The following is a 22,362-nucleotide window of genomic DNA, read 5'->3' as shown; positions in this document are numbered from 1 at the left end:
AGCTTTCTCTTCCTGGGCTGACTGTCATATCAAGCTTATCCTGCCACAAACATATTACATCAACAGCCTTCTTGGCCTCTTAAAAAAAAATGTTCTTTTTCATTCAAAATATTACTTCTCTTCTACTCACCTCTTAAAACACTTTATAAGTCTCAAATTCAACCAACCTTGGAATAATATTCTCACATGTGGGGGTAGGCATACCCTAAGAATTCTTGATGATATGCAAAAGAGGGTGATGCATTTAATAGATGACCACTCGCTCTGAGCCCCCCCCCCCCCCACCACCTTCAGTCACTTTCCCATAGGTGTTCTGTTTCTTCACTATGCCTTTTCCATAGATACTGTCATGGACAATGCTCTGTTGAACTGGCCACTACCACTCCTCTGCTTTCTTCTAATCATGTAAGAACTAGAGCAGCTACTGGCCAACATGTTGTCCAACTCCAAACTACCAAATTTATCATCTTTGTTCCTTCCATTCACCTTTATTCTGTGGAAGAAATCTTCCCTATATTTTTCCCACTGAGTGTGATCTTCAACTCTAAGAAAATAAATAATTACTTCTTTCTTCTTAATCACTTACCTACATATGGCACTGTTGTGTTATAGGTCTTATGACCTTTCATGTGTGGAGTTCATAAAAAATAAAATATAATATATACTATGTGAATCTCATTCACAAAAGATTCTAGCTAAAATACATTAAGGTCGTAACTGTACAAATTTAAACAACAGACCGAGTATTAATTTTAAGAAATACTATTGCTTACATAATCTGTGGAGAAACACTATTTTCCATAATAGGGATAAGTTTATTCCATTTCTGTTCAGATTTGGATGGCGAAGCAAAGTTTCACATCTCTCTCTCTCTCTCTCTCTCTCTACAAATGAGCTCCATAAAATAATTACTTTTGTTAAGAACCTTAATCTTCCTCCAAAGGATTCAATGTTTGCTGAGGATGGCATGTTCCACAAGTCCCAACTGTTCTGGCCCAGGAATTTAATGTAATCAAGGTTTATCACAACAAATAAATTTTTGTTGTGATAAACCTACCAGTTTCGCTAAAATATAATCCACACTGGCATAGAATTCGACAGACTCCAGGATGAGCTAACAGCAGAAGTTCTTTTGCAAAGACTAAAAAACTTATTAATATGTCAAAAGGACACTGTAGGTTGGGACAATCAATCTAAGCATTTGCTTTTGGCTTTAATGAGTCTTATGTGAACAAAGTTGTTAATAACTACAGGGTTTCCCTGCCTCCCAAGAGGTAGTTCATGTTACCATTCCTTATGTTAAAGGTGGCCCAGAAGGAACAGCCAAACTCCTTAGATTGGTTAGTTTACAGGTATACTTTTGCCTATCAAGATTTCTGCTTTCTAGAGCAGAAAAAAGATAAACTCCACACCTTTAGCCCACCCCGATGTCTATGAAATTCCATGCTAGTGTGGGTTATATTTTGGCCAAACTAGTCGATTGGCAGCTATTTGTTAAGATGAATGCCTTGATTACATTAAATTCCATGAGCAAGAACAGAGGTATATTAGGACCTTAATATATTTTAGATAAATATATTAAGGTCCTAATATTAATATTAAGATCTTAATATATGTCTTACAGTTTTCTCTTCCACCTGAATTTTTGAAACCCATACTGAAGATGCTCTTGAAACTAGGGTAAAAATTCTGTGTTAAAAAATATTAATAAGTATTAAATCCAGTGCTTTTTTCTGGCGGTACGCAGTACTGGCACCTTTTTTCCCTAAGTTTTTAAAAATTTAGGATTTATTGCTAGCAAAATGTATTATAAATATTCGAGTAGATGGTACTGTGTTCACGAATTGAATTTTCAGTTTTGATTACTCATAACTTGGTACCCTGCTTTCCTGTTTCATAGGTTGGTACGCAACCGGAAACAGGAAGTTGTGCTCACTTCCGATTGCTTCCAATATCAGTTCTATATTCACTCTGTAACAGGCAGGTGTTCATGCGAGTTTTGAATTAATCTAAGTTAAATCAGTGCAATCATTGTTCAAAATGAATAAAGCAAGTAGTTACTTTATGTCAATGAGTAAAATAAAGAAGGCTGAAGAAGCAGAAATTGTTGAATCTACTTGTGATCCTGTAAAACAGAAAACTAGCACCGAAATACACTTAGTGAAGAGGATCACGAAACCAAGACCGAAGAGCCATGTGGTCAAAAGGAAGCAGATTCTGATAATGATATCATTATCAGAATCTGAAAACACACTATCAGTAGCAGATTCTGATAGTGCCCAAATGTCGGACACTTTTGCAGAAAAATGACTTCTGCGAGAGAAACGAGTGGCTGTATGTCAAGAATAAAATGTTGGGCTGTAAAGTGTGTCGTGATGTTGGAAGTCTTGCTGTAGATAAACACATGGGAACAAAAATTTCAGCAGAGTGGGCAATTGGTAAAATCGGTCATTTTGGAGGATCTCACAAACAACAGTTAATGTCATTAAGAAAAAAGATTTACGAGCATAAGGAGAGTGCAGTGCACAAAGCATGCCAAAAAATAAAATCTGAAGCAAAAAATGAAACATTAGAGAAAGTTTTCCTAAATACTTTGTCTTATAATAAAGACATAACAGGAAAAGTGTTTCGAGCCTCTTACAAAGTTGCGAGGAGACTTTGAAGACGAAATAAATTTACAGGAACTTAATAGCCTAGACATGGGATATATTCTTCATTCTGCAAATGCTTGCATTAACATTGTGAGCCATATCGCAAATCAAATGAGAAAAACATTACAATATAGTGAACTCCAAGAACAAAATATCGTTACTTATTGATGAATCGACGACTGTGAGTAACACAACAACATTGATTGTTATTGTTCGTGTAGTTCTCCTTGAACTTTCGGCTCTTGTGAGTCTTTTCATAGATTTGATCGAATTATCAGATGTAACTGCTAGAGGAATTCTAAACTCTTTAATTAGTCATCTTGAGTGTTTAAGATTATATGAAGATTACTTAAAGGAGTATTTATTGTCTGTAACCTGTGATGGTGCGATGTGTTGTTTGGTATAAAGAGGCTAATACAAGAGATGTTTCCTAGTGTTCTTTTCTAGCAGTGTGCTAGCCATCGCTTTGAGTTGTCTGTTAGTGGGACAGTGAACAATGTGGCAGGAGTGAATTGCTTTAAGAGTTTCATGGACAAACTTTATGTGACTTATCATGCTTCACCCAAGAATGCTAGGGAACTACAGGAATGAGCATCAACTCTAGAACTTCAACCTCTTAAAACTGACTGAATTTTAAGCACTCGCTGGGATGCATCTAGCTTTCACATTGTTTCTGCAGTGTGGCAAGACTTTGAAGTCCTTGTCCATCACTTTCTTGAGGCAAAAGAAGACAGCAGAAGAAGCAAAACAGATCACTTTCTTTATGAGAGAGCTTTTTAAGAAAAATAACGTCATGCGAGTTTGTTCTTGATTTGGGCCTTATGTGTGATGCTCTCCAGGAACTTAGTGAACTAAGTCTAGAATTACAAGAGAGAAATATTGACTTGTACAAAGCAGACAGGAAGATAAAGAATACAGTTCAACTTTTTGAAGAAAGAATTGAAAATCCTGGTCCGTACTACAGTATTTCTCTTCAAAGTCAGAAGAACTTGAAGTTTAAAAGGATTGAGCTCCACAAAAATGAGACAAAGTCCTGCAATAAGTTCATCTGCTTTCTATAAAAGTCTGAAAGAAGCTGTTGGAAAGCATCTGCTTGAAGGAAATGATGCTGATTTGCCTGAATGCGCTAAGATTTTAGATTCCAAGTATTGGCCAGAAAATCCTGGGAAGCATCTGATGGTGAAGCTGAAATTAAAAAGTTAGCATGCAAATTTGGTTTAAATGAAAGAGAAGCAGTTCATGGTTTCCGTGAATATCTTCAAGAAAATAAAGTCCCGGACATACTACTTCCTCTAAAGCACATTTTGGGCACAACTGCAATATCTTCCAGTAAATATGAAAGGGGTTTCTCTCAGATAAATCTTATAGTAATTTCATCTAGGTCATCTCCGCTTGTACGGACAACTGATGCACTGATGTTCATCAGGACTTCCTCTCACTCAGTTCAACCTTAGCAAATATGTGGACTCATGGCTGCTCTGAGGTCATCATTCTGCAGTAGATACCAAAAGCAAGAACGATCTAGAGACGACGAGGGTATACCAGAGGATATGTGGAAGTTGTGGTAATAACATCTTCATGGTGAATACAGGCACCTTTTTTCCCAGAAAAAAAGCACTGATTAAATCCATAGGGAATTAGTAGGACACACCTCAATATAAAAGACAAAAACAAGTGGAATGTGGGAGGTGACAGAAACTAACTGAAACTTATCATGCCATTAGACATCCTAGCTAGTCTTGGTATTATTTCCTTGTCACCAACATTTCTGTAAATGAAGTCCTAGAACTTATTTATGGCCCTTCCCTTAATGCATAACATTATATATATCCACAAGGAGATGTGTTTTGCATTATGGGAGATACTGAGATAAGAGTGATGTAAGCTTGCTCCACCTTTGCAACGTGTTGCCCGGTGTTGTACTACCTTACCTCAGTCCTGAAGATACTTTCAGGCACAAACTTTGTTTGCTCACACTTGGATAAAGGATTAAACTAAATTTATTATTTATGATCTGTTCCCACTTAATATCTCTCTCGGCTATTCAAACATTGTCTCACTCTAATTGATTCAGATGGAATAGACAAAATTTCAAACAGCTTTCCTCCAAACAGGATGCAGGCACAGTGATAAAAAAGCAAACAGACTGAATATGAATAGTTGGATCCTGCAGGCCTAACTGGTGCTCATGATGAGGATCTCCCAGATAAGACAGAAAGAACATATTGCATATGTTGGCAACAACAGAGAAGACAACTTGAGCTTAGCTTATTTTTCACACACACACACACCACCACAAAAATGAGTGGAACAAGTGTATATCTTACATAGAAGACAACCCCATTGCTTTCAAGATAAAAGAATCTACTATGATCATCTTTTCACATGACATGCTTAATATGAACCAAGAAAATTCTGTGTGACATTTGGAAATCACTTATCAGATCCTTTCATATGTCAAACTCCAACTTTTTAGCCAGTCATTTGCAAACAATGCTGAACAATGGCTGACTTGTGCCACCTACTGCATTAAGTGTATTTCTATCATTTATACTGAAATAGTTCTTGCATAGTTTTACTTAGTAATGTTTTAGTTTATAGTTGCCAATTTACATTTATACATATCTGTTAAGTATTTACCCATAAGAAACCAAATGATTTAGTGGCAAAAGTTGGTTAATTATTATAATTATTTATTTAAATATAAAGAACTAATAAGCTTCATTTCGGCGATATAAACATTATTTAAATTAAGGGGATATTAAATCCCACATTGTTTTAAAACCGAATAAGAAACTCAAAGATTGGAATCAGAGAGTTTCATGCCGAATATAGTAAACTATAAAGTATCGGCAATCACTAGCGTGAGCTAATGCAAGTGACCTTTGCTGCGAGAGTTGTCCGGTATTGTACTACGTACTAGGGTCACTTGCATTAGCTCACGCCAGTGATCGCCGATACTTTATAGTTTACTATATTCGGCATGAAACTCTCTGATTCCAATCTTTGAGTTTCTTATTCGGTTTTAAAACAACGTGGGATTTAATATCCCCTTAATTTAAATAATGTTTATATCACCGAAATGAAGCATATTAGCTCTTTATATTTAAGTAACTTAATGGTTGCACCTGTTTGGAAACTCGTATAGCAGAGTATATAAGTTCTTTTCGCTATACACTTTGGTATTAATTTGTTCTAGCTATTCACTGATGAAGCCTCAAAAAAGGCTGAAACTGGTCTGGGTAGTGACCTCCCACCATAATGTAATAACAGCATACATTTCCCAGGAAATATGTTTTTACATTATGGAAAATACCTAAGAATAGCGATTAGAACTTTACCGCCTTTGCTGCGAGTTGTCCGGTATTGTACTACGTACTAGGGTCGCTTGCATTAGCTCACACTAGTGATCGCCGATACTTTATAGTTTACTATATTCGGCATGAAACTCTCTGATTCCAATCTTTGAGTTTCTTATTCAGTTTTAAAACAATGTAGGAGTTAATATCCCCTTAATTTAAATAATTATTTATGATCATTAAAAACCCGATTATTCTAATTCAAAAGTCTACTGTCAAATATGTAACAATATTTTCTCAAAACTTACCTACATCATCTAGTGTTACATTACTTTCCATATCATGCCCAAAATTCATGGCAGGTGTTGGAAAATAGGTTCTTCCCAGCACCTGAAAAAATAAACATCTCTAGAAGACACATTCTAACCCATAACTTATTATTATAAAATTCAAAGTAAACAAAATACCACACATAACAATGGATCACTTTATAAAGACAAAGAGTATGTAAACATTCTGTCTTAGAAGATTAATACAATATTATAAAAATTTATGTGAATAACATATTTACAAATTTATGTGAGAATCACACACACACACACACACACACACACACACACACACACACACACATATAAATTCTTGCACAAGGGTGGTTCAAAGACTGACGTATCTAACTATTGACCAATCATTATCTCAGGAGTGGTAGCGAAGATTTTGGAAAAGTTAGTTAGGGCTCACATTCAGAAATGGATTGACAGAGAATCTCTACTTTGCAATAAACAGCAAAGGTTTACTGAGGCAGATCATGTTTTAGCAACTTGCTCACATTCTATAATAATGTTACCGCTGAGTTAGAGAAGAGAGAATAAATACACTATGATACTTTTGGATTTTGCTAAGGCTTTTGGCAGAATACAGCATGGAATACCATTGTATAAATTGGAAAACATGGGATTGAATTATAAACTAATGGCATGGATGAGAGGATGGCTGACTGAAAGATATCAAAAAGTGGTATATGGAAGATGTAAATCTGCAAGATTCAAGGTAACCAGTGGTGTGCCACAAGGATCAGGCCTTGGTCCATATCTGTACACTAATGACATTGGAAAGGATTTGACATGTAACATACAGCTATTTGCTGATGATTCAAAGAGAGGTGAGGTAATCTGGAGTGCTGCTGATATGCAGTACTTGCAGAATGATTTGAATAAGCTGGAATTGTGGGTATGTGAAAATGGCTGTCATTTCAATGTTAATAAATATAAAGTCATGCATTTTGGTGTGATTAGATATCCAATGTTGTATTATATTGGTGGAATGGGATTATGCTTGAAGAAACTGACTGAGGCGAGGGACTTGGAGTTTTGGTGGACAGGAAGCTAAAGTTCAAGGGGTCATGTAGCCAAGATTGTAAATACAACTCAGAGAATAATGGCAATGCTGAAACGCACCTTGACATGTAAAGATAAGGAAGTCATTTTGCCTCTTTACAAGACCTCACTTGGACTACTGTGCTGGGGTCTTGTCTACTGGTTTCCATGGTAATTCTGATATACAGTGGAGAGAGTGCAAAGGGGAGTGTCAAAAATGATATTAGGATTGTGGAAGAAAGATTGAGAATTTGTAGGCTGCAGACATTAGCAAACAGGAGAAAGAGGGGGTGATATGATTGAGACTTACAAACTTCTGAAAGGGTTATACAGGATTTCCGTAGATGGAATTTTTTATTTTATGGAGGGTGGGAAAAAGATGTGAGGGTATCCATGGAAGTTAAGAATGAATGCTGTCAAGAAGGGGGTTAGGGCTAGATTATTCTCTCATAGAGTAAAGTGTGATTAGAATGGATTGACGTTGGATGGTGTGTGTGTGTGTGTGTGTGTGTGCAAGTGTGGATGAATTCAAGAACTGGTATGACAGTTTGTGTGAAGAGTATGGGCTTCCTTGATGAGTTCCTGACTCCCTGGAAGTCTCTCTTAATAATAATAATAATATACCGGCTACTGAATTAAAAACCTTTGTGCAGATGTACATAATAGTCATGCCACTATATGTTCTAGGGAACAATTTAAAAATGCTACTGGTCAGTAGTCGTCAATAATGTTGATCACAATGAGAAAAACAAATCATCAAGCATCTTTTAGAGTTTAATAAAGGACTTATTGTGGGTGCCATCTGGCTAAAGCCAAAATTTTGAAAACAGCAGAACTGACTGGTTTCTCAAAGGTGAGGTATCTCAGGTGTTTAATCAGTGGAAAAATAACCTACATAGCTTATCTAAGAGGTCCTAAGACAGTCTGAACGGAACTTGATCACTGTCATCTGAGAAGGCTTATATGAACAAACAGAACTTCCTTTGACTGAAGCATTTAATGAAGGCTGTTCGCAACACATATCTCATCAAACTATGCACAGTGAATTGAAGAGAATCGGTATTGGCAACTATTCTGTACCAATGGGAGGGAGGGAGTTTCGTAGGAGCTCCATGAAGCAATGAAACCAGCTTCCCTTGTAAACACAACAAGGTTTTGGAGGTGGTGTCATGGTATGAGGCATGTTCTGTTGTTACGGAAGAAGTTCCCTGATGCGACTGGAAGGTTAGATGTCCTCCAAGGAATATCTAAACATTGTTGCTGATTAAGTCCATCCTGCAATGTTGACTCTTTATCCAGCATGTGACAGTTGTTTCATGGATGACAATGCTACTGACATTGCACAAGAATTGTTCAACAGTAGCTCAGCAAGCATGCCAGCAACTTCCACCATCTTCCCTGACTACCACAAAGCTCAGATCTGAACCCCATTAAGAATACAATATGGGAGATGATAGAAAAACATATCTGGGAGCAAAGTCCTCTTCTATCAAATCCTCCAAATGCAATTGGAGTAGAAGTCATGAATTGTTCAACAACCCATTCCTTTTGTATACCACTACTGTTCACAGTTTTATTTAGTGAAAAAATGTCCATGGAAAATTTTGTAAGAAATCTTTCCTTACATATGTACTATAACAAGGTGGCAAATACCTTGAACAGAGGAGATGCATATACAGTGGTGTACTTGGATTTTGCAAAGGCTTTTGAGAGACTGCCATATGACAAGCTCTTAAATAAATTGATATCCAGCTGTTTGCAGATGATGCAAAACTGGGGAGAGCAATGCACAGTCAGGCTGATGTTAATGCCTTACAAGAGGACTTGAATAGATTGCATGAATGGGCAGGTAAGTGGAACTATCAGTTCAATGTTGCCAAGTGTAAGGTTTTGAGATTTGGTAAGCAACGATGGGATGCAAAGTATACACTTGGTGGGGAAACTTTAACAGAAGGAGATGAGAGATCTAGGAGTGATGGTGGACAAGGGCCTGAAATTCAGGGCCCACATTGCAAAAGTTGTGAAGACATCACATCGAATAATGGCAATGATGCGGGGGAACTCTGACATGCAGAAATAGAGAGGTTATGATTCTATTGTATAAGGCCTTGGTCAGGCCTCATATGGATTATTGTGCACAGATTTGGTTGCCAGGTTTTCATGGTGATGAGGATATGTTGGAAAGGGTCCAGAAAAGATTCACAAAGGTAGTCAGTGGTCTTTGGAATGCGGAGTACGAGGACAGATTGTGAGAATGTAAGTTGCAGAGCCTCGTGAATAGGAGGAAGGGGGAAATATGATTGAGACATATGAGCTGGTCAGGGGTTGTTATCAGGTAGACATGAAAGAGATTTTTCATAGAATGGAAGAGGGGAGTAGAACAAGAGGCCATTGCTGGAAACTGTATAAGGAGGGTGTAAGCAAAGGAGTGAGAAGCAGGTTCTTTGCATGGAGGGTGGTTGGTGAGTGGAATGCATTGCCTGAGTGTGTTTTGGATGTGGACACATTGAATCAGTTTAAGAAGCAGTTGAATGACCATTATATGCAATAGTGAGTACCACCCACGATTTGACTCCATGGAGCAACATTAAGCAACACAATAGTGCGGCCAACAGGTGACTTATATTTAGGCTTTTTTTCTAAAATGGCCATTTTCTCCTTTATTTTGTGAACTGAAATAGTAAATTGAATATTGACGTGCAGCACACGGCCCATAGAAACACGAAACTGTCATATTACCGACAAGGCATATATTTGGCTGCGTCGTTGATGTGTGTATGTACATATTGTACTTGACTGTGTGTGTGTGTAGTGTAGAAGCTGTAGTTAGATTGAGTAGACGTCTTGCTTATGTCTCCCTGGATCTAATGCCCAACTGAACGAGTATTTTCATTAGTGAACAATATGTGGACTAGTGAAAAAATCCAATTAAAAATTGAAATATTGAAAGCATGCATTTATATCAAATGCAAATTTGACATGAACTGTATACAGTTTTATGAATTTTTAAAACACAAACCTGATTTATTAAAAATAGTTCATTCTTGTGAAAAGTATCAAAATTAACTTTTTTGAAGTAATAATATGATTGTTTAAATGCTATGTATATACTTATATCTATCCTATAGATATAAAATGATAAGCCTTTTTATGAAATGTTCTTTGTCAATTTGTTTGAAACGTTTTGAAACTCAGGGGCTACCCTGAGTGTCAAGTCTTCAAAATTCGAGTGATCGGAATTCAAGGAGAACCGGCCTACCAGTGTGGAACTCGGGTTGGGCAGAACCCCAGTTTCGAGTCTTCAAAATTCGAGTCATCAGAATTCAAAGAGAACTGGCCTACCAGTCCGAAACTCCGAAGGTTTCGCGCCGAAGGCGCCAGGGGTAGGGAGACCCCCCTTTTGAGTCATCAGAATTCAAGGAGAACCGGCCTACCAGTCCGGAAATCGGGGGGGGGGGGGGCTCTCCTACTTTTATAATAAATATTATAAAGGTTTTTTAATTTTTGCGAAACAAATAAACGCAACCTGCTTTTTCTTTTTTTATTATGAAACAATTTCTGATTTGTTCTTTATTTAATCCAAAATAATATGGTAAGGGTATTTTCCCGTGATCATCAAAACTACTTTCGACGAACAGACAAAATTATGAATAGCGTTTTACAATCTTCGCGCCGAGATTTAAATAAAATAATAAATAAACGTGACAAGCATCTTGGAGGTATCACGAATAATAATAATAATCTTAAAAATCTGAGCCATTTACTAATGTGGGATAATGAATAGAATCGGGCGACGGTTAGTCGCCCTAGTTATACAGGATATTAAAAAAAATACTTTTTTTTTTTTACAAAAGAAAAAAAAAGCCGGTATAATCTGTGACATCAGTAGATAAAATCCTTATGCTTTTCAGCTAAGAATTGTAAAACGAAGAAAAAGTAACAAACTCTTCAAAAACAATCCACGAAGTAAGACTTATCTTGCATGAATAGGCAAATTTCGATGCGTTACGTTTCTATAAATTTAATGCATGCTTTCTATCATAAATGTAATGCTTTTAAATGATAATTCCATCAGAAGTACCACCTGGAAATCGGTTAAGACTAATCATTTATTTCTGCATTTCGTAAAATGAACAGCAATTAAAGAATAATTTGACTTCACCCCATGCTTCTTAAGTTCATCGCAACCAGATTTCGCCTGTATTTCATGCACGAGTGTAAGCGGTAGAATGTTCTATTTGGCCTTGAAGTGATGCACGTGTTGTAAAATGTTGACATGTGGTCAGGTTGTTCCGAGGTCAACTTCCACTGTTTATCACGGAGTTTTGTGGTGCAGAATGCAAACTGATAGTAAACCGACTCACATGTACTGCTTAAGCATTAGGCGTGGCAACGGATGAAGAATGTACGAGTATTTCAAAAACATGGGACAACCGATTTTTTAGACCATCAGACAAACAACAACTCCTGCATGTTTGATAAGGATCAATCATTGTATTTGTAAATAGTTGTACAAACAAGAAATCGACCATGGTTAGTCATGTTTTAAGACAAGATAATGTACCTCACGGTATTAAGAAATAAGTCATTCGCACCATATATAATAGTGTTTCATCCCAGTTTTACTCTAAGTAAGCAGACAAGTTGCTAAAAAATATCACGGGAAGTCGCTCGTTAGCACTCAAAATAAAATATATTTACATGTTTTGGGACATGTGTCCGTTTGAAAAAGACCCGAGTTTGATTCCCATCACGATGATATGAATCTTTCGGGAATGAATGGCTTTTTCAATTGAAGGTGAGTTATTATTATTACTCAGGCCTCCATGGAGTCAAAAGACTCATCGTGGGAGGTCCTTTCTAAGAAATACAAGTCTATCAAGACTCATCGAGGGAGGCCCCTCCTAGGAAACACGAAGTCTATCATACCACTCCTTAAATGCATTGACCGTTCTCGCTCTCACCACTCCATCAGGCAATACATTCCACGGTTCAACCACCCTCCATGCAAAGAAACCACTCCTTACCGCTTTCTGTTTCCTTTCGTAACTTCCAGGGATGGCCCCTTGTCATGACTCCTTCCCGCTGTTCAACCAAGCGAAAGAACTCCCCCAGTGTCAACCCTGTAACCACCTCTCAACAGTTTATATCTCATATGGTGTTTTTTCCCCCTTCTTCCCTTAGGAAAGAAGTTTCTTGTCCTGCATAAAGTGACGACTCAGCCAAGAAAGCAGACAACCTGCGATGAGTCCCTCTGACTCCGTGGAGGTATCATGAACTAATGTTTCTCGTTTTAAAAATTGTAGCTTCAGGAAATAAAAAAAATAGAAAATTGTACTACGAAACGCGCTAGAAACTCAACGGATATTAAAAATAAAAAAACTACACATTAACCACATGATTCATCCAGTTGTATTAGATGGTTGCTAGCCCTAATGATCTGACATGTTGCATGTGAGACATACAGCAATGATGATAGGCTTTGATCAAATGATCTAGTATCCACCACAGTGTTTTTGGAATGAAACATTCTTTTGAGAACATAAGAAATATTGGATTAGAAACTTATTTAATCCTGAGTTATACATCCTTAGTCCAAATTAAGTAGATATGCTGTTTGGCATAGATTCCAAAAAGATGTTGGATTACATCTGCCTACAACATACCAGGCATTCACCAGACAGTCCTTTAAAGGGCTCAGATTTGACAGAAGAGGACTTTGCTCCTGGTTCTGTTTTTCTAACATGTCCCATATGTATTCTCAATGCAGTTTGGATCAAGGCCAGGGAAGATGGTGGAAATCGCTGTCATGCTTGCAGAACCACTGTTGAACAATTCCCGTGTGATGGAGAGTAGCATTGATGTCTACGAAACAACCGTCTCTTGCTGGATAAAAAGCCAACATTGCAGGATGGACTTGATCAGCAACAACGTTCAGATATTCCTTGGAGGATACGCAATCTTCCAATAGCAGGGGATCCATTCCATATTGACAGAACCAATCTCCCACACCAATCTCCAGAACCTTGAGTTGTGTTTACAAGGCAAGCTGGGTTCATTACTTCATGGGGCTCCCACCAGTACAGAGCAAGATGTACCATGACTTGTAACATGTTACTTTTTTCTACTCTTACAATCAGTTTTCATGACACCGCTATAAACTAACTTTTCAGTTCTTTGCAGAAATCAGGGTTTTCATGCAACTGCCAATGCCAATCCTCTTCAATTCACTGCACATTGTTCCTGATCCATATCTCACTGAACTGCCTTCATTATGTATTTCAGTCAGTCAGTTGTGCACACAGGAAGTTCTGTTTGTCGATACAAGCCTTCTTAGATGATGACTATCTAATTCCTAACAAACTGTCTTAAGACCACAGTGAGACCCCTTAGATAAGCAATGTGGGTTATTTTTCCACTGATTAAACACCTGGGATATCTCACCTTTTGAGAAACCATGATTACTAACCAGCAGCATCCTTGAATAGCTGCCTAGACCACATGGTGACACCTGTGACCAAGTATTTTATGTATATGCTGCATAAGTGACATTTTACATATAGCTGCATAAAGATTTCTAATTCAGTTATCAGTTATGTGTAATATGAAAGCAATTCTGATATTAAAATATGAGCTGCACACAGTCTCTTATTGTAAGATGACCAACTCATGTTATAATGTTCTATGAAAATGTGATATGTGAAGCAATTTTTTTATTATTATTTTCCATCGAGGGAGGCTATAAATCACCCAAACCAGCTGTCATACCTTCCCTTAAATTCATTCACACTAGAAGCACTCACTACCCCAAAAGGCAAACTATTCCGCTCACTGCTTTATGAGTAGCTCTCACCCCTTTCTTGACTGTGAACAAACTTACCTTCCATGGATGCCCCTGTGTTCTCTCCCTCCTTCCGTATAACAAAAAATTTCATCACATGATGTCCTATAACACCCATTCAAAAGTTTATAGATCTCTATCATATCACCCCTCTTTCGCTAATCTAATCTTTCTCTAGTCTGTAATCCACATACTTGCAATCTTCCCACATAATCTAAAATCCCATAATCTGGATATAATCTTTGTAACTCTTCTTTGCACCCTTTCCACAGCTTCTTTATCCCCTTGGAATCCAGGAGACCAAATGTGTGCACAATACTTCAGGTGTCAGCTATCAAAGCCTTATAAAGAGGCAAAATGACTTCCTTGTCCTTACATGTCAAGGTTCGCTTCAACATCGCAATTATCCTCTGGGCTGTATTTGCAACTTTTGCTATGTGACCTTTGAACTTCAAATTCCTATCCACCAATACGCCAAGATTCCTTACCTTCATGTTGGAGGTTTAATGGAATGTTATCGGCACCGAGAAAGGATTAAAACTAATTTTAATGCTTCTAATATTTTGTCTCAGTCACAGATACATCTTCTGGAATTACAGATAATGTAATTCCAGAAGATGTCTCACAAATGCAATACAATGATAAGTAAAACAAGTGAGTGAAACTAAAGTCCTATCTTCGCTTAAGTGCTGTGAATTCTTCACAGCACTTAAGCCTCAACACACAGATCCCTTACCTCCTCAGTTTCTTATCCTAGTAAATTCTGACAGGATTAGCACTGCTTAACTTAATGTTTTAGTGCCAATAATTACAGCTGTAGGCAATAAAGTGCATTTCTAGTTCTAAGCTTCAGTTGCAATGTGCATTTAAGAAGGTAGTGGTCAGATTCTATCTCTGCACAGTATTTTTTTTTTTTTAATGTCTCTCTTATCCACAAAGGGTTGTAAATTTATAGTGCATTAGTATGGGAAAATTAAGGATTTTTTTGGGGGGGGGAATTTTTTATATTTATCTTTTTCCATAACCTGGAAATGATGCCCTGGTGACCATATGAACTTTTTCAAGCCACTTCAAGCCTCCAGTAAGCAGGACAGTGGTTTCACAGTATGTAATGAAATTCATCTACTATCTAAAGACAATCACAAACATCAATGCCTGCAGTAGGATTTTCAACCTGCTGGTTGGAGAGCAGCCATCTTAGCCAACTTGGCTAATGACTGGCAATTAATCAGGACATGATCAATCATGTTCTTGTGGATACCATCAGGTACTATCCATGCATATTTTTAAAGATCTTTAGACTTGAAATATGTGTTGGTTATTATCAGTCCCTTTAGCTTACTTAACTAGGGTCTCCCACCATTGTTGCTGCAATGACTAATGGCCCAATTACTACTGCTCAGTAATGAGAATCAATGCCAACCTCGACACTCAAATCCTTCCAAAAGAACTGTTATACCATCTTTCTCCTTCTTCTGAATCCTCAGCAACTAACCACATTCGGAGCATTAATCTATTAGGAGCCTTTCATTATAAAATTATATCCAAGAAGGGCAGTTACTAGCAATTCGATTAAGTAACAGTTCTACACCTATCTAGTTTGCTAATCTCATATCTTGAGTACATGAACTCGGTGTTATCCTTCTGAACATCACTATATCCTGTCCATCTCACTTCCTATAGGACATGTATCTTTTTAACTCGTAAAAATCTTTAGTGAATACATGAAGCAAAAAGTCTTGGTTCAGTGTTTCAAGTCCCAATGGAAATAAAAAAACTTACTAGGTTTGTAGAGGAATGATTTTTTTTTTTTTGTATGTTTCAGGATCCCTCCATTGTATACACAAGCCAGTAACCTATCTTCTAACTCCCTCCAACTTAAGTCACCTAAACAAGTTGTCAGTGACTCAGTGTGGATACTTCCAGAAGCAACAGTGCCCACGTACCTGCAATAATTTCTGCTAATAAGTCACAAGATGATATTAGGCATTCTGTGTATCAGTCTACCCTAGTTGGCCAGCCCAAAGAAACACAACCAGAGCTTCTCTTTCACAAAGGCCTATTACTATAGTAATGTTTACTTCATATCCAAATCTAAAAACATCAATCAGGTAAAGTCAGATGCCTCTGAAATGAACCACTCATCAGCAGGGTCTACTAATTGTAGTGGTAGTTTTGCATTTCCTCCTGCTACAAATTTATGATGACTTCAATTGTTTCAGACGCTCACTTCCACAACAAATATTACCTGTGCATATATGGAAATAATTTATACTATATGTATAACATATATAATATGCATAAAAGGTTCTTTGTCAAGTTAGTTAACAAATGTCATCCTCAACAATATATCTATATCTGAAGGAATCCCTTAATATCCGATTCATATCAAAAAGTGTGTGTGTGGGATCTCGATTTTATTGTTACACTATTGTAATTAGGGTATGTATCCCCTTCTGAAAGTATTTTATATTTCTCTTTTTAGTGTGCGATCAGAATAGAGCTGCACTGGAATTTTTTTTTACTCCTTTTAGACACTTTGTTCACATGGCTGGACAAGTGGATGCTGTCAGCCCTCTGACCAACAAACTGTGTGTATACATAAATACACACATTTGGGGTGTATGTTCAGGGTGTGCAGTACACACTCTGGATAGCAATATCACCAATATTATATTTTTCATTTATTCCTGTTAAAGACTCCCAATAATTGCTTCCTGGCTTCGCATGATTCCTAAAATTAAACACCATATACTAATGCTTAATGAAGAGCACACTTCGATGTGTAAACAATGCATCACATACATGTTCATAGCCCAGGTGTAGGGTCACAAATATGGACACCTTTGAGCCCTTTTAACAGATGCACAGCAGGTCAAATTCCAGTGGTTTTCAACCACCCAGAAGGAGAGGCAGGGTGTGTGCTAAGACAATAGCACCCAGATTTCAGTGGCTGTGATTGATTATTGTGTCAACCAATCCAATTGAATGTTGTCATTTGTCGAGTTGCTGTTTTTGAGTTTCATGTTTTGTGTGCACGAAGTGTGAAATGCCATCGATGTAGACAAGTTTTTAGTATATAATTTTTTATAAATAATTTATAATTTTTTTGCCCATATTTACAATCGAAAACAGAGTTGATGATCTACTGAATTCCCATTTTCTGCCAGAGCTTTTGTAGATTGTATAATTGTAGTCAAAGGAGATAAGCCTCTTCCAAATTTACTATTATATTTTCACCTTTGAGTACTTCAAATATATACTTGTCTAAACCAAATATAGCATTCTCCTTCATTATTATTTTCTAATATATCTTAAAACAAACATATTGTCCTCCATGCTACACAAATTTAGTTACAATTAATTGATAAATTAGAGTACAGCTACAGCAGTATCTCACTAATCTGAACTAATAAAAACCGTGCTCGTTCGGATTAGCGAAGTTCCCCCCAAGAGACAACAATAACTAGCGTTTAAGACAAAAATAATCAGATTCTAATGGTACATCATTTAATTCTGTAAATAAATGAAGTAACTGATAGAAAAAAAAGCTACTGTACTGTAATGTAAAACTAAAAAAAATAATACAGTACAAAAGTTTATTTTTAGTAAAAAATTTAGTTTGTATGCACCTGTATTGTTGAGAATTCTGATTTAATAAAATTACATAGTTCAGTACATAACTTAATTTGTGTAAAAAATATCACTTTCTTATACACAACACAACACAAAAAAAATTTCACAAAATAACAAAAAAAAAAGTTTTTTTTATTTCTTTGTAAAAAAAAGTCACGGATTTTCTTTTGCTTCTTGGATGCTAAACTATTTTCGAATGCTTCTTCTCAGAGCTGCATTAGCAACAAAATTTTGTGGAATGGCGTATCATTCTGCTTAGCCCATTCTATATGCATATTAAAACTGTTAACTGCCTTTTCATGTTTTATGTTTTTTTCTTGGAGTCCTTTATCGTCTTCTAATTCATTCTGTATCTGCACGATTAGCCTAGTGGCTATGCGCTTCGCAACCATATGACTGGGTAAGGTGTATCCCAAGTGCGATTCCCGTCGAAAACTTGAGGAATTTGAAGATCTTCCTCAGCCATAGCCAAGTTAGCCGGTTTTGGGCACGTGGAGTAGGGTTTTTTTTCTGCCAGTTTATCCGGTGTTTTTCATCCTACAAGCAGGCAAACCGGCCCCATGAACACAGCCATAAATACTTAACCCCCCACGAGGGGGCTCAACTTGCCCCAATAGGGACGGGGAGAGAAAAGGGAGGAAACTCCATACGAATAAATAAATAAATTCATTCTGTAGCATCATATTTATAATTTTCAGCATCTGATTTCATTTCGAATTCACTTTCAGTTCTACCTAATCTACAGTATAACCGTATAATCGACAGTATGAAAAAATACTGTACTTTAATAATAATAATAATAATATGTAATAAATAAAACTTTTTTTTTTCTCTTTCAAACTGCAGTTCGGATTACTGGAGGGTTTGGACTAAAGAGGTTCGGATTAGCAAGATACCACTGTATATTCAAAGATAAGAGCATAAGCACTCTTAAAACTGTCATACATCAATGAAAATGCAATCATACAGTCAAACTGATGTGATTTAAATTAAGGGGATATTAAATCCCACATTGTTTTAAAACCGAATAAGAAACTCAAAGATTGGAATCAGAGAGTTTCATGCCGAATATAGTATAATAAACTATAAAAGTATCGGCGATTACCAGTATGAGCTAATGCAAGTACTCCTAGTACGTAGTACAAACTTGGGCAACTCGCAGCAAAGGTGGTAAAGTTCTGATCGCTATTCTTGGTATTTTCCATAATGTAAAAACACATTTCCTAGGAAATGTATGCTGTTATTACATTATGGTGGGAGGTCACTACCCAGACTGATTTCAGCCTTTATTGAGGCTTCATCAGTGAGTAGCTAGACCAACTTAATACCAAAGGGTATCAAGTTTACCACCTTTGCTGCAAGTTGCCTGAGTTTGTACTACGTACTAGGACTACTTGCATTAGCTCATGCTAGTAATCGCCGATACTTTTATAGTTTATTATACTATATTCGGCATGAAACTCTCTGGTTCCAATCTTGGAGTTTCTTATTCGGTTTTAAAACAATGTGAGATTTAATATCCCCTTAATTTAAATAATGTTTATATCGCCGAAATGAAGCCTATTGGCTCTTTATATTTATGTAACTTAATTGGTGCACCTTTTTGACAACTCGTATAGCAGAGTATATATGTTCTTTTCGCTATACCCTTTGGTATTTATTTGGTCTAGCTACTCACTGATGAAGCCTCAATAAAGGCTGAAACTGGTGTGTGTGGGGGGGGGAGTATTATGAGCTCGTTCTCTTAAGGTTTTTGCCTTAAATGAGCAATTTGAGTCTCCGGGGTAAGTGTTTTCTGACACGGCCCAGTGAGGGGCTTTTTCAGTGAATGCTTTTCTTCAAAATATGAGTGGTTCTGCTCGGTGGTGGTGGGTGGAAGGCCATCACTGAGTGGAGCCAATGCTGAGATGGACGGTCTTTCGTCCACAATTGAGTGGCCTAGGGATCGTCCGAATTTTTAGAGACGGCTTTACTTATTCATAAGGCTAAAACCGGTCTAGGTAGTGACCTCCCACCATAATGTAATAACAGCATACAATTCCTAGGAAATGTGCTTTTACATTATGGAAAATACCAAGAATAGCGATCAGAACTTTACCACTTTTGCTGCGAGTTGCCCGAGTTTGTACTACGTACTAGGAGTACTTGCATTAGCTCATACTGGTAATCGCCGATACTTTTATAGTTTATTATACTATATTCGGCATGAAACTCTCTGATTCCAATCTTTGAGTTTCTTATTCGGTGTTAAAACAATGTGGGATTTAATATCCCCTTAATTTAAATAATGTTTATATCGCTGAAATGAAGCCTACTGGCTCTTTTATATTTATGAAATTGATGTGAATTTTGTAGTGCATGTTGCATAAGCCACTTGACAGCACACTCAACCTGAATGAGCACATGATGCCACTGATACATATACATGGCAAGGAGATTCATTTTTTTTATTGCAGTAAAAATTGATTATTTGATTAACCAAGATTTGAACCTGCAGCCTGTTGGTTAGTCACTTGGCAAATCAGGCTAGCAATATGCTTCAATAAGCAAACAAATCATCTGTAATTTGTACATATATAGGGATAAAATTGCATAAACAGATTAGTGGTGCTACTTGGGAGTCTAAAAAATAAATGCAACTATTGATGCTCTACACCAGTGCTTCCCAAACGTTTAGATGTCAGGGCCCCCTTTGGAAAAATTAAAATATTTCACAGCCCCCCTCGAAAAAAAATCGTAATATAGACATATATTATTATAATATTTATTGTATTGTATTTATATTCAATACAAAACATACACAGTGAATATTGCAAAAATCAAATTCAAATATTACATTTTTAGCATCTTACATACACATTTGACATGGCACATTATATTTTTATATAGATAGATAGATAATCTATCTAATAAGCAAATATTGTATATTTGCAGTACAAGCACATGAAACGTAAAACGATTAGTAATAAAGGAAGAATTAAAAACATAAAAGAAGTTTAATAACAATTTAATGATGGATGTGTTTCAATACTGCTACAAAAAAGTCAATATCAGGTGAAATATTTGAAACTGCAATTCTTAGATTTCTGCTTTGAAATGAAACTTATATGAATAAGCATATATTTACTAATATACACAGGAAGCAAAATTTGTGAACCAACACCAATGTGTGCTTTTTTTCCATTAAAATATAAAAAATAACAAAAGAAATAATAAAAATTAAATAGGTTTATTTTAAGATAAAAAAATCTACTTAGCCTTAAAACATTTTCAATTTGTTTTCATTATTTCATGGCCTCCCTCAACCAAACCTATGGCTCCCAAGGGGACCGCGGCCCACAGTTTGGGAAACGCTGCTCTACATGACAACCTGTGTAATATTTTAATCATGGAACTGTGGAATATCCTTGTCAGGATCTTGGATGCAACAGCAGATAAAGAATTCATGGCACCAGAAAAAATTTAAAATCCTACAACATAGCAGGGATATGGAATGACTACAATTACAACAAGATAACTGTCAATTTACTATCAGTAGCCCTGAGGATGAAGCTGTTGGCACATTAAGTTGAGGACATAATAAATTTAGTTTAATCCTTTATCCAAGTGTGAGCAAACAAAGTTTGCACCTGAAAGTATCTTCAGGACTGGGGTAAGGTGGTGCAACACCAGGGCACTCCTTGCAAAGGTGGAGCAAGCTACCAACACTCCTGTCTCAGTATCTCCCATAATGCAAAACACATCTCCTTGCAGATATGTCTAATGTTATGCATTAAGGGAAGGGCCACAACCCAGACTAGTTTCGACCTTTATTGAGGTCTCTTCAGTGGGAGCCAGGTCCAAGTGGAGATACCAGGCAGAAGCATTAGCAGGTCATCTCTACCTATAGGAGTTGCCAAATGGTGTGCAACCCTTTTTTAATAAATTACTCTGGATTTAGAGAAAGATGTTGAAAGTTTATTTTTCACTTGGTTAGAGTATAATAAATTTAGTTTAATCCTTTATCCAAGTGTGAGCAAACAAAGTTTGCGCCTGAAAGTATCTTCAGGACTGGGTTAAGGTGGTACAACACCAGGGCACTCCTTGCAAAGGTGGAGCAAGCTACCAACACTCCTATCTCAGTATCTCCCATAATGCAAAACACATCTCCTTGCAGATATGTCTAATGTTATGCATTAAGGGAAGGGCCACAACCCAGACTAGTTTCGACCTTTATTGAGGTCTCTTCAGTGGGAGCCAGGCCCAAGTGGAGATACCAGGCAGAAGCACACCATTTGGCAATTCCTATAGGTAGAGATGACCTGCTAATGCTTCTGCCTGGTATCTCCACTTGGACCTGGCTCCCACTGAAGAGACCTCAATAAAGGTCGAAACTAGTCTGGGTTGTGGCCCTTCCCTTAATGCATAACATTAGACATATCCACAAGGAGATGTGTTTTGCATTATGGGAGATACTGAGATAGGAGTGTTGGTAGCTTGCTCCACCTTTGCAAGGAGTTCCCTGGTGTTGTACCACCTTACCCCAGTCCTGAAGATACTTTCAGGTGCAAACTTTGTTT

The 22,362-nt window shown here is 37.0% G+C and overlaps 1 protein-coding gene across 4 annotated transcripts in view; it reads right to left on the bottom strand.

Annotated features, from left to right (window-relative positions):
- LOC150102159 (embryonic polarity protein dorsal-like) overlaps positions 1-22,362 on the bottom strand; it is a 150,255-nt gene that overhangs the window by 59,373 nt on the left and 68,520 nt on the right. For 3 of the 4 annotated variants that reach the window (XM_090399821.1, XM_090399822.1, XM_090399823.1), the window contains exon 2: positions 6,259-6,340. In XM_090399821.1, coding sequence (XP_090255947.1) covers positions 6,259-6,340 — 82 coding nt within the window. Of the gene's footprint in view, positions 1-6,258; positions 6,341-22,362 lie in introns of those variants that run through there. The other variant, XM_090399824.1, reaches the window with a different exon arrangement.

The sequence above is a fragment of the Typopeltis vanoorti genome, chromosome 10, assembly GCF_054136105.1.
Source record: "Typopeltis vanoorti isolate ZY-2024b chromosome 10, IOZ_Tvanoo_1.0, whole genome shotgun sequence".
Taxonomy (NCBI): Eukaryota; Metazoa; Arthropoda; class Arachnida; order Uropygi; family Thelyphonidae; genus Typopeltis; species Typopeltis vanoorti.
This window is presented reverse-complemented; position numbering and strand designations above follow the sequence as displayed.